We start from the raw sequence: 12,598 nt of genomic DNA, 5'->3' as shown, positions 1-12,598 counted from the left end.
CTTGGGGCTGGCATTTGCCTGTTCTCATGGCGTCTTCTAGGCCGGCTGTATGGAATTTGGGCTCGATGTTGCAGCCGAGAGCGGGTTCGCGTGCGGTCAGGTCCAGGTGGGCTGGAGCAGCTGCCGCTTGCACGAGCTGGTGAGCTGTGGCCCGGCCTTGATGCCGCCTGGCTGGCAGTGCCAGGGCTGCTGGTCCCCGGCGCCTGGGAGCCCCGGGAAGACCCCGATGCAGACTGGATCCCACTCTCGAGTGCTGGGGAGCTGTGGGACAGCCTTGCTGCCGCCTGGCTGGCAGTGCCAGGGCTGCTGGTCCCAGGTGCTGGGGAGCCCCGGGAAGGCCCCGCTCCTGCCCGGCTGGGGCTGGCGAGCTCCGAGGTGGCACTGGAGGCTGTAAGGGGAAGCAGGAAGGTCAAGGGCACGGCCCCCCAGGCCCGGGGCAGGATAGGCCAGGAGCGGTGCCCCCAGCCCTCCTGGAGCAGAGAGGCTCTGCCAAGCCCACCCTGGGCACCCGCTGCCAGGCCTCGCCTGGCCCCTGGCCCCCGGGCACCCGGGTGCTTTGCCTCTTACCGGTGCCCAGGCCAGCACAGCTGTCGCACTCCCAGCTGGCCGTGCTGCTGCTCAAAGAGGAGCAGTGTCTGTGGGTGCCCTCGGCAGCGCAGGAGGAGCACAGGAGCAGTTCCCAGGGCCTGGGGAAGAAAACACGTCCATGGCTGTGAGGACAAAGTGACCACAGCACGGGACTGTCTGGCAGAGCTCTTGCTCTCAGTCCTTGCGCTTGAAGCCCTCGGCCAGACTGAGATCCCGTGCAGAGCCCCAGGGTGCAGCGTTGGCAACTTACCCCCCTTCCTCTGCCTGCTCCCTGCCTCCTGGACAAAGGCAAACACTGGCATCGCAGCGGCTGTGCCTCTCTCTTTCTCCTGCGTATGCCTGGCCGTCCTCCCATGATGGTAGACTGATGGAGAAAGGAAAACTGATGAGCCCCCGCTACCCGACATGAGGCAGATGCAGGGCGTCCCTGCTCTTCCCCCCCTGCCCTTTTTCCAACTCCTGCCTGAAGCTGAAGCCCAGACTCATGGCACAGCGGAGGACCAGGACTGCTGGCTGGGGCAGGCCCTGGCACGGCACAGCGCTTGCACCCTCCTGTCTCATGAGCCAGGCAGAAGGACACCAACCTGAAGGGCATTCGGATCCCCATGATGAGCATTTCCGGGAGAAATGCACTCCTGTCTCTGCAGAGCGGGCACCGGAAGCAAAAAATTCCAGCGTTCAGAGCCTGTGCCTGCAGGAGAAACATAAGGAGCCCAAGTAAGGCCCTGGTGGTGCTGAGCGCCTGCCGTGCCCCAGGGGCGAGGGGATGGCTCCTACCTGGATGCAGCCCCTGTGGAACCAGGCGTGTTTGCAGGCGGGGCACACCATGGTGCCGTAGGACTTTTGGTCCCCCACAGGCTCCAGGCAGATGAGGCAGGTGGTGTTCTCCTCCGGAGCCGCCTCCACTGCCTGCTCTGGGCGGTGCTCCCAGCAGAGGGACCTGCGGGTCAGAGGAGAGGGATGGGTGAGGTGAGAAGTGCTGGGCCCTTCTTTCCCGGTGGTGGTGGGGAGGAGGTGAGAGGAGGTACCTGTATGGAGACAGGAACTGGGTGACGCATCCACCCTCCCCGGCACAGGGGAGATGGAAGCTGCGCCTGCAGCCCATCATCGAGCAGGTGATGGTGGCCCCGCTCTCGCCGCAGACGAAGCAGTACTGGAAAGAGCAGAGCAGCCCCCGTCAGCAGCAACGTCAGGGCCTCCACAGCCAGCCCCACACCTCCGGGCAGAGCGCGGGATGCGGCCGCGGCTGGGTCACAGCCCGCAGCTGCGCCTGGCGGAGGAGGCTCCTGTGCTGGAGCCTCTGTGGAGCTGCTGGGAGCAAGACGTTTGTGCCAGAGGTGCTTGGCAGGGCAGGGATTTCTTTCCTGGGGTCTGGGCTAAGCTCTGCCAAACCTCTCCTGGCACCGATCTCCCTGCTCTTCTCAGATCCTCACCTTGCGTTCTGCACACCGGATCGCACGCCGAATATCCTCAGGGACGAATCCCCTGAATCCCTCGTCCTCGTCCCATTGCCGAAAAAGCTGGTTGGCAAAAAACTGCAGAGGAGAAAAGAGGAGGAGGTGATGAGCAGAGCGGGGCAGGGACTGCCTGTCGGAAAGCTGGAGGGAGCCCCGAGGGAACTCACCAGGCAAAACTCATGGGCGCAGAGCCCATGCTTCTGCAGCTTGCGCCCGCAGATGCCCGGGTCAGCCTCTGCCCGGCGACACAGCATGCATGCTGGAGGGGAGAGAGCAAACGGCACCAGGAATGAGCACCTCTGCGGGGCCGGGGGAAGCGTCCCTGAGGGATTGCCCCCAAGGGCCTGTCTGTCCCTGCCCAGCCGGGCCAGTGCAGGCAGGGGTGTCCCAGCAGGTGCCCACTGCCCAGCCTGGGCCCCGCTCCCCCGGGGCGCTCGGGGAGCTCCTGCCTCCCCCCCGCCACCGCTCTTGGCCCCACGCTGACCGCCGCGATGGCCCCTCTGCCAGGCTTGGGGAGGGATGCTTTGCTCTCACCCTGCTCCATCGAGTCGGGAGCCATCTCCTCCGTGGCTGACATGGCACACGACGACGGTGAGCGTTTGGAGAGTCCCTGTCCCAGCAGCGCTGGGCTGTCTCCTCCAAATGCTCCTCCGCTGACCCTGCGGGAGAAGCGGGACGTGGGTGAGCTTGCAGCACAGGCCCAGAGCCCCGAGGTGTGGGGCTCCCTCCTCCCCTGGCAGCCCCGCGCAAGCCCCGTCCCTCCCCTGCCCTCTCCTCACCTCTCCAGGTCAGACTGATGCCCGGCCGCGGCCTTTTTGTAGCCTTGGCGCCAGCGTGTCACAGTGGCCACTGTGACATCAGCACCACTGGCCTGAACACGGACAGGGGCGCCCTCGGCCACCTGCCTCCCACTCTGAGATGGCCACCGCCTCACAGGGGGCCTATGAAGTGCCGAGGCGGGGGCCTGAGCCCATGTAACTGGGGCGGCTGCTCCTGCAGCCAGGGCAGAGTCACACGCCAGGTCTCCCGGGATGCCTTCGAGGGTGGCACTGTTGGCCAAAAGGTGCTGGCCAGGCAGGGCAACTGCAGGGCTCCCGCCCTGGCCAAGGAACGTCTCTGCTCCTGCCCCCGGTACGGGCAGCGCTGCCAGCAGGTCGGGGAAGGTGATCCTTCCTTCTGCACCGCACCGGTAAGGCTGCACCTGCAGCACTGCCTGCGGTTCCAGGCTCCCCGGTACCAGGGGCAGAAGCCACCTTTGAGCCTGGCCTGGGCTCACACAGCAGAGGACCTCGGGACACGCGGTGGGTGGCTGGGGCACAGCAGAGGACCTTGGGACGGCACCTCAGTGTCGCAGGTGGCCCAACACCTTTCTCCTGAACTTCTTAGCGCTTTGGTGATGTGCTGCCTCCAGAAGAAAAAGCAGCAGGAGCACAAGCTGGGGAGTCACGGCGGGAATGGCCTTCTTCCATGGCAATAAACTGTCTTTCAGAGTGAGCGCGAGCCTTTCCTTGGTGGGGTAGGAAACTGCAAGTTGCTGTGGGACAGCTTCAGAGGCGCCCAAAAGGGGCATATGCAAGCAAAGAGAGCAGGGGAGCCCCTCTCTCGGGCAGCTCTCACCCTGGCCTGTGCCTTTACAGGTGATTTTGGGGACTTCCCTGCTGGAGGAGTGTGGAGGGAAAGCTTTTGGGTTGAGAGTTTGCATCCCATCTCTCTGTACTCTGCCAAAACTCTCCCCTTGGCTCAGTCTTGTGCCAGCCACTGCCTGATCCGAAAGGCCGTGGTCTCTCCTCTGGGCAGAGCCCAGGGCTGGTGGCCACTCACTGGGCAAGACTCCCTGGCAAGAGGGTGTGGGGCAGCTTCGGAGGCCGTGGGTGGGAGTGTTGATCTGTTTGAGTGTGAAAAGGCTCTGCAGAGGGACCTGGACAGGCTGGATCCATGGGCTGTCAAGCAGTGGAAAACACTGCCCAGGGAAGTGGCTGAGTCACCGTCCCTGGAGGTATTTCAAAGACGCGTAGACGTGGCGCTTAGGGACATGGTTTAGTGGTGGACTTGGTAGAGTTAGATTAACAGTTGGCCTCGACGATCTTAAGGGTCTTCTCCAACCTCAATGATTCTATGATTCTGATTACCGCTTAATTATTAGCTAATCACCATTTGATTACCATTGGATTTTCATTCAAGCATTGATTAATTACCATTTGATCATCGCTTAAGCATTAACAGAACCCTTTTAGTTAACCCCACAAGGGTGACTTCTCGGAATAATTCACCTGCAACAGCAGGACAAAAACCAGACGGTGTCTCAGGCACAACCAGAGTAGGAAAAAAGCAATGTGAAACCCAGCATTGGAGAATCCGGGTCCGAAATGCAATTCAGGACCAAGAAAGAAACCTGAAACCCCAAGAAGCCCTTCTACAATACTGGCTGGCTGACACCGCGGAGAGTGACGAGAGGATTCCCAGGCTGCCTCCTTCAGCTCCTGCTTTGAGAGGGTCCTCAGCCATCCTCTTCTGCCAGCCCCCTTCCAAGCCAAACTCTGGCGCTCAGGGTTCCCTTCTCACCAGGCTTTCAGAGATGTCACTCGGCCTTCCGGCGCCAGGCCATTACAGAGCTGCGTTAGCTACATGCCGACAGAGGCAAACGGTGCCAGGGAACAAGCACCTCGGTGACAGGGAGGCTGTGCGTGGCCACAGCTCTTTGGCCAGCTGCACTCGAGATCCATTGCTCGGGAGAGCCTCAGAGCTCACATCACAATCCATTCCCTGAAGAGCACTACCTGTTCTGGCCGTGTCTAGACCTCGCGTCTTCCCAATCACCGCAGTCAAGAATAGAAGGACAAAGTGCTGCCACGGAGTCCACTTTCGGACCCTCTGTACCTCCTTTCCTTCCTCATTACCTCTTTGTTGGCAGCAAAGCCCGTCGGGCCTCCCAGGTTCCCCTGCCTTCCTCAGAGAGGACAGCTGCTCCCTACTTTAAGGAATCAACTGCCATGTGGCATCGAGGCCTCTCGGGAAGGCACCTAACGCACACACTGTAAGACTACCTATAGTTTGCCTGAAGAGCAGAGGGTTGTTCATGTCCGGACAGCCACCCCATTGGATTTCCTTTGTGCTTTGCTCACCACTATTTGATTCTGCCTTCTAGCACTCCGCCAGCTTCACAGAGCTCTTCAGCAGTCACTCTGCAAGCAACTCTTTTCTCCTTCCTGCACTAGAAACGCACTTATCGGTCTCCAACAGTAGGGAAATTTGTTTTGATGAATGACGTTTCTCAGGCCCCTTGCTACTCTCCTGTGGACCACATGGGATTTTTGTGCTCCGAGGGGCATGTGACGGGACTCAAGTCCTCAGGAAGGGGCACTGCTCTCACTGTCCTGAACTCCGTGGAGTGAATTCCTTACCGCGTGTTTGCAATCTCCATTTAAAAGGATTTCTTGGCGTACGCTGCAAGAAGGAAGCCTTCAGTTGGTACAGCAGCAATAATGTTGGGGAGCAGTTTTGTGTTGTATGACACAAATCTGAGTGGAGTGTCCAACACACCGGAAGGCCGTGCTGCCATTCATCGAGACCTGGACAGGCTAGAGAATTGGGCGGAGAAGAAGCTAGTGAAGTTCAACAAGGGCAAATGTAGGGTCCTGCACCTGGGGAGGAATAACCTCATGCACCGGTCCAGGTTAGGACTTGACCTGCTGGAGAGCAGCTCTGCAGAGAGAGACCTGGGAGTCCTGGCGGACAACGAGTTGACCATGAGCCAGCACTGTGCCCTTGTGGCCAAGAAGGGCAAGGGCATCCTGGGGTGCACTAAAAAGAGCGTGGCCAGGAGGTGGAGGGAGGTCATCCTCCCCCTCTGCTCTGCCCTGGTGAGGCCACATCTGGAGTGTGTGTCCAGTGCTGGGCTCCCCGGTTCAAGAAAGACAAGGAACTACAGGAGAGAGACCAGTGGAGGGCTACGAAGATGATTAGGGGACTGGAGCACCTCCCTGATGAGGAAAGGCTGAGAGACATCTGAGTCTGTTTAGCCTGGAGAAGACTGAGGGGGGATCTCATCAATGCTTATCAGTATCTAAAGGGCGGGTGTCCAGAGGAATGGGCCAGACTCTTTTCAGTGTTGCCCAGCGACAGGACAAGGGGCAACGGGCACAAACTGGAACACGGGAAATTCCACCTCCACGTGAGAAAAAACTTCTTTACTTTGAGAGTGCCAGGGCACTGGCACAGGCTGCCCAGAGAGGTGGTGGAGTCTCCTTCTCTGGAGATATTCCAAACCCGCCTGGAAGCGTTCCTGGGCACCCTGCTCTGGGTGAAGCTGCTTTGGCAGTGGGGCTGGATTAGATGATCTCCAGAGGTCTCTTCCAACCCATACCCTCCTGTCATTCTGTGAACAGGACCCCGAACTGGGCAACAGGGTATGACCTTTGGCTACTGTACAAACACCATCTACAGAAATCTTCATGTCACAAATAAAGACGTGCCACTGAACTTAGATTTAAAGAAAAGTAACTTTGCCACTTTACCCCAAGTCTATCAAACCTAGGCAGTGTGGATGAGAATTTGTTAGAGCCTTGTCCAGAACAAAACACTTGAAGCACCCTTTCTGCATGCCCTTCTGTGCGACCCCCTGGCTGACGCGCCAGGTTATAGCCATGTTCAGAACAAAGCGGTTGAAGCTTGTCAAAAGTCGCAGGGGCCGGGGTGCGTGGCGCTGGGAAGCGAGCTGCGAGGGCCATGCCGGGTGGGCGGGCGCAGCCCATGTTGCCGGGAGATGGACGGCAGCACCCACTGCACTGTGCTGGGCCAGGCTGCCCTCCAAGGGGCAGGGGCAGAGACCACCGGTCCCGGTGGGTGTGAGCTTCCCCTGGGGAAACTGAGCAGGCTGTGGGGCCAGCGAGGCCCCAAGCGCCCAGCCATGGTGCTGGGCAGCCGGCCGAGGCCAGCCCGCCAGGAGGGAGGTGGTCTGGGGAAGGTGCTGCCAAGCCCCGGGGAGAGGACAACCCTCTGGGCCCAGCCCCTAACGCTGCCCCTCCAGAAAGGGAGAGGAGGAGGAGGAGGAGGAAGCCGAGAAATGAGTGTGGAATCACCCCGTGCTGAGGTTAACGGCCAACTTTATTGTGCTGAAGGAGGCGGATCAGGGCCAGCACTCGGGGACACAGCACGGCTGGTCCTGCGTCGTCGTCCGGGTCGGCTGTAGGGAATTTGGGCCCGGCGCTGTACGCGAGACCTTTCCCTCATCCGCACGGGCCCGGGGATGCTGGAACGGCTGCCGCTGTTGAGCGCTGGGGAGCTGCAGGAAGACCCCGATGGCAGCTGGCTGGCGGTGCTGGGGCTGTTGGTGTTGGGTACCAGGGAGCGGAGGGACGGCCCCAGCTCCGCCTGGCTGGGGGTGCTGCTCTCAGCACTTGTTGCAGGCACAGGGCTCCTGGCACGTCGTCGTCTGGGCCGGCTGTAGGGATTCTGGGCCTGGTGTTGCACGCGGGAGAGGGCTCGCACCCGCGTGGGCCCAGGGGTGCTGGAGCCACTGCTGCCCTCGAGTGCTGGGGAGCCGCAGGAGGACCCCGATGGCAGCTGGCTGGCAGTGCTGGGGCTGCTGGTGTTGGGTACCGGGGAGCCATGGGACGGCCCCCGCCCCGCCTGGCTGGGGGTGCTGCTCCCAGCACTTGTTGCAGACACGCGGCCCCTGGCACATTGTCTTCTTGGCTGGATGTAGAGATTTTGGGCCCGACGTTGCACGCGGGAGTGGTTTCGCGTGCAGTCAGGTCCAGTCGGGCTGGAGCAGATCCCACTTTCGAGTGGTGGGGAGCCATGGGATAGCCTTGATGCCACCTGGCTACCAGTGCAGAGGCTACTGGTCCCACGTAGAGAGCCATGGGAAGGCCCTGCTTCTGACTGACAGGTTGTGCTGGGGCTGCTGGTCACAGGTGCCAGGGAGCCTTGGAAAGACCCCGATGTGGACTGGATCCCACTCTCGAGTGCTGGGGAGCTGTGGGACTGCCTTGATGCCACCTGGCTACTGGTGCCTGGGCTGCTGCTCCCAGGTGCTGGGGAGCCCCGGGAAGGCCCCGCTCCTGCCCGGCTGGGGCTGGCGAGCTCCGAGGTGGCAGTGGAGGCTGTAAGGGGAAGCAGGAAGGTCAAGGGCACGGCCCCCCAGGCCCGGGGCAGGATAGGCCAGGAGCGGTGCCCCCAGCCCTCCTGGAGCAGAGAGGCTCTGCCAAGCCCACCCTGGGCACCCGCTGCCAGGCCTCGCCTGGCCCCTGGCCCCCGGGCACCCGGGTGCTTTGCCTCTTACCGGTGCCCAGGCCAGCACAGCTGTCGCACTCCCAGCTGGCCGTGCTGCTGCTCAAAGAGGAGCAGTGTCTGTGGGTGCCCTCGGCAGCGCAGGAGGAGCACAGGAGCAGTTCCCAGGGCCTGGGGAAGAAAACACGTCCATGGCTGTGAGGACAAAGTGACCACAGCACGGGACTGTCTGGCAGAGCTCTTGCTCTCAGTCCTTGCGCTTGAAGCCCTCGGCCAGACTGAGATCCCGTGCAGAGCCCCAGGGTGCAGCGTTGGCAACTTACCCCCCTTCCTCTGCCTGCTCCCTGCCTCCTGGACAAAGGCAAACACTGGCATCGCAGCGGCTGTGCCTCTCTCTTTCTCCTGCGTATGCCTGGCCGTCCTCCCATGATGGTAGACTGATGGAGAAAGGAAAACTGATGAGCCCCCGCTACCCGACATGAGGCAGATGCAGGGCGTCCCTGCTCTTCCCCCCCTGCCCGTTTTCCAACTCCTGCCTGAAGCTGAAGCCCAGACTCATGGCACAGCGGAGGACCAGGACTGCTGGCTGGGGCAGGCCCTGGCACGGCACAGCGCTTGCACCCTCCTGTCTCATGAGCCAGGCAGAAGGACACCAACCTGAAGGGCATTCGGATCCCCATGATGAGCATTTCCGGGAGAAATGCACTCCTGTCTCTGCAGAGCGGGCACCGGAAGCAAAAAATTCCAGCGTTCAGAGCCTGTGCCTGCAGGAGAAACATAAGGAGCCCAAGTAAGGCCCTGGTGGTGCTGAGCGCCTGCCGTGCCCCAGGGGCGAGGGGATGGCTCCTACCTGGATGCAGCCCCTGTGGAACCAGGCGTGTTTGCAGGCGGGGCACACCATGGTGCCGTAGGACTTTTGGTCCCCCACAGGCTCCAGGCAGATGAGGCAGGTGGTGTTCTCCTCCGGAGCCGCCTCCACTGCCTGCTCTGGGCGGTGCTCCCAGCAGAGGGACCTGCGGGTCAGAGGAGAGGGATGGGTGAGGTGAGAAGTGCTGGGCCCTTCTTTCCCGGTGGTGGTGGGGAGGAGGTGAGAGGAGGTACCTGTATGGAGACAGGAACTGGGTGACGCATCCACCCTCCCCGGCACAGGGGAGATGGAAGCTGCGCCTGCAGCCCATCATCGAGCAGGTGATGGTGGCCCCGCTCTCGCCGCAGACGAAGCAGTACTGGAAAGAGCAGAGCAGCCCCCGTCAGCAGCAACGTCAGGGCCTCCACAGCCAGCCCCACACCTCCGGGCAGAGCGCGGGATGCGGCCGCGGCTGGGTCACAGCCCGCAGCTGCGCCTGGCGGAGGAGGCTCCTGTGCTGGAGCCTCTGTGGAGCTGCTGGGAGCAAGACGTTTGTGCCAGAGGTGCTTGGAATGGCGGGGATTTCTTTCCTGGGGTCTGGGCTAAGCTCTGCCAAACCTCTCCTGGCACCGATCTCCCTGCTCTTCTCAGATCCTCACCTTGCGTTCTGCACACCGGATCGCACGCCGAATATCCTCAGGGACGAATCCCCTGAATCCCTCGTCCTCGTCCCATTGCCGAAAAAGCTGGTTGGCAAAAAACTGCAGAGGAGAAAAGAGGAGGAGGTGATGAGCAGAGCGGGGCAGGGACTGCCTGTCGGAAAGCTGGAGGGAGCCCCGAGGGAACTCACCAGGCAAAACTCATGGGCGCAGAGCCCATGCTTCTGCAGCTTGCGCCCGCAGATGCCCGGGTCAGCCTCTGCCCGGCGACACAGCATGCATGCTGGAGGGGAGAGAGCAAACGGCACCAGGAATGAGCACCTCTGCGGGGCCGGGGGAAGCGTCCCTGAGGGATTGCCCCCAAGGGCCTGTCTGTCCCTGCCCAGCCGGGCCAGTGCAGGCAGGGGTGTCCCAGCAGGTGCCCACTGCCCAGCCTGGGCCCCGCTCCCCCGGGGCGCTCGGGGACCTCCTGCCTCCCCCCCGCCACCGCTCTTGGCCCCACGCTGACCGCCGCGATGGCCCCTCTGCCAGGCTTGGGGAGGGATGCTTTGCTCTCACCCTGCTCCATCGAGTCGGGAGCCATCTCCTCCGTGGCTGACATGGCACACGACGACGGTGAGCGTTTGGAGAGTCCCTGTCCCAGCAGCGCTGGGCTGTCTCCTCCAAATGCTCCTCCGCTGACCCTGCGGGAGAAGCGGGACGTGGGTGAGCTTGCAGCACAGGCCCAGAGCCCCGAGGTGTGGGGCTCCCTCCTCCCCTGGCAGCCCCGCGCAAGCCCCGTCCCTCCCCTGCCCTCTCCTCACCTCTCCAGGTCAGACTGATGCCCGGCCGCGGCCTTTTTGTAGCCTTGGCGCCAGCGTGTCACAGTGGCCACTGTGACATCAGCACCACTGGCCTGAACACGGACAGGGGCGCCCTCGGCCACCTGCCTCCCACTCTGAGATGGCCACCGCCTCACAGGGGGCCTATGAAGTGCCGAGGCGGGGGCCTGAGCCCATGTAACTGGGGCGGCTGCTCCTGCAGCCAGGGCAGAGTCACACGCCAGGTCTCCCGGGATGCCTTCGAGGGTGGCACTGTTGGCCAAAAGGTGCTGGCCAGGCAGGGCAACTGCAGGGCTCCCGCCCTGGCCAAGGAACGTCTCTGCTCCTGCCCCCGGTACGGGCAGCGCTGCCAGCAGGTCGGGGAAGGTGATCCTTCCTTCTGCACCGCACCGGTAAGGCTGCACCTGCAGCACTGCCTGCGGTTCCAGGCTCCCCGGTACCAGGGGCAGAAGCCACCTTTGAGCCTGGCCTGGGCTCACACAGCAGAGGACCTCGGGACACGCGGTGGGTGGCTGGTGCACAGCAGAGGACCTCGGGACGGCACCTGAGTGTCGCAGGTGGCCCAACACCTTTCTCCTGAACTTCTTAGCGCTTTGGTGACGTGCTGCCTCCAGAAGAAAAAGCAGCAGGAGCACAAGCTGGGGAGTCACGGCGGGAATGGCCTTCTTCCATGGCAATAAACTGTCTTTCAGAGTGAGCGCGAGCCTTTCCTTGGTGGGGTAGGAAACTGCAAGTTGCTGTGGGACAGCTTCAGAGGCGCCCAAAAGGGGCATATGCAAGCAAAGAGAGCAGGGGAGCCCCTCTCTCGGGCAGCTCTCACCCTGGCCTGTGCCTTTACAGGTGATTTTGGGGACTTCCCTGCTGGAGGAGTGTGGAGGGAAAGCTTTTGGGTTGAGAGTTTGCATCCCATCTCTCTGTACTCTGCCAAAACTCTCCCCTTGGCTCAGTCTTGTGCCAGCTGCTGCCTGATCCGAAAGGCCGTGGTCTCTCCTCTGGGCAGAGCCCAGGGCTGGTGGCCACTCACTGGGCAAGACTCCCTGGCAAGAGGGTGTGGGGCAGCTTCGGAGGCCGTGGGTGGGAGTGTTGATCTGTTTGAGCGTGAAAAGGCTCTGCAGAGGGACCTGGACAGGCTGGATCCATGGGCTGTCAAGCAGTGGAAAACACTGCCCAGGGAAGTGGCTGAGTCACCGTCCCTGGAGGTATTTCAAAGACGCGTAGACGTGGCGCTTAGGGACATGGTTTAGTGGTGGACTTGGTAGAGTTAGATTAACAGTTGGCCTCGACGATCTTAAGGGTCTTCTCCAACCTCAATGATTCTATGATTCTGATTACCGCTTAATTATTAGCTAATCACCATTTGATTACCATTGGATTTTCATTCAAGCATTGATTAATTACCATTTGATCATCGCTTAAGCATTAACAGAACCCTTTTAGTTAACCCCACAAGGGTGACTTCTCGGAATAATTCACCTGCAACAGCAGGACAAAAACCAGACAGTGTCTCAGGCACAACCAGAGTAGGAAAAAAGCAATGTGAAACCCAGCATTGGAGAATCCGGGTCCGAAATGCAATTCAGGACCAAGAAAGAAACCTGAAACCCCAAGAAGCCCTTCTACAATACTGGCTGGCTGACACCGCGGAGAGTGACGAGAGGATTCCCAGGCTGCCTCCTTCAGCTCCTGCTTTGAGAGGGTCCTCAGCCATCCTCTTCTGCCAGCCCCCTTCCAAGCCAAACTCTGGCGCTCAGGGTTCCCTTCTCACCAGGCTTTCAGAGATGTCACTCGGCCTTCCGGCGCCAGGCCATTACAGAGCTGCGTTAGCTACATGCCGACAGAGGCAAACGGTGCCAGGGAACAAGCACCTCGGTGACAGGGAGGCTGTGCGTGGCCACAGCTCTTTGGCCAGCTGCACTCGAGATCCATTGCTCGGGAGAGCCTCAGAGCTCACATCACAATCCGTTCCCTGAAGAGCACTACCTGTTCTGGCCGTGT

General features: G+C 61.4%; 1 protein-coding gene across 1 annotated transcript; it reads right to left on the bottom strand.

Annotated features, from left to right (window-relative positions):
- Positions 1-371: 371 nt before the first annotated feature.
- Positions 372-12,012, bottom strand: LOC128915729 (PHD finger protein 7-like; the record flags this gene model as incomplete). The annotated part of the gene is made up of 15 exons (XM_054216464.1): positions 12,002-12,012; positions 10,586-10,747; positions 10,341-10,465; positions 10,005-10,065; positions 9,783-9,884; positions 2,825-2,986; positions 2,580-2,704; positions 2,213-2,304; positions 2,022-2,123; positions 1,617-1,741; positions 1,366-1,528; positions 1,173-1,279; positions 839-952; positions 568-686; positions 372-388 (listed from the first exon to the last, which is right to left on the bottom strand). Coding segments are annotated over exons 1-15 (1,587 nt in total), but the record flags the coding sequence as incomplete, so codon positions are not given.
- Between the last annotated feature and the right edge of the window lie 586 nt (positions 12,013-12,598).

Source organism: Rissa tridactyla, chromosome 10 (assembly GCF_028500815.1).
Source record: "Rissa tridactyla isolate bRisTri1 chromosome 10, bRisTri1.patW.cur.20221130, whole genome shotgun sequence".
NCBI lineage: Eukaryota > Metazoa > Chordata > Aves > Charadriiformes > Laridae > Rissa > Rissa tridactyla.
This window is presented reverse-complemented; position numbering and strand designations above follow the sequence as displayed.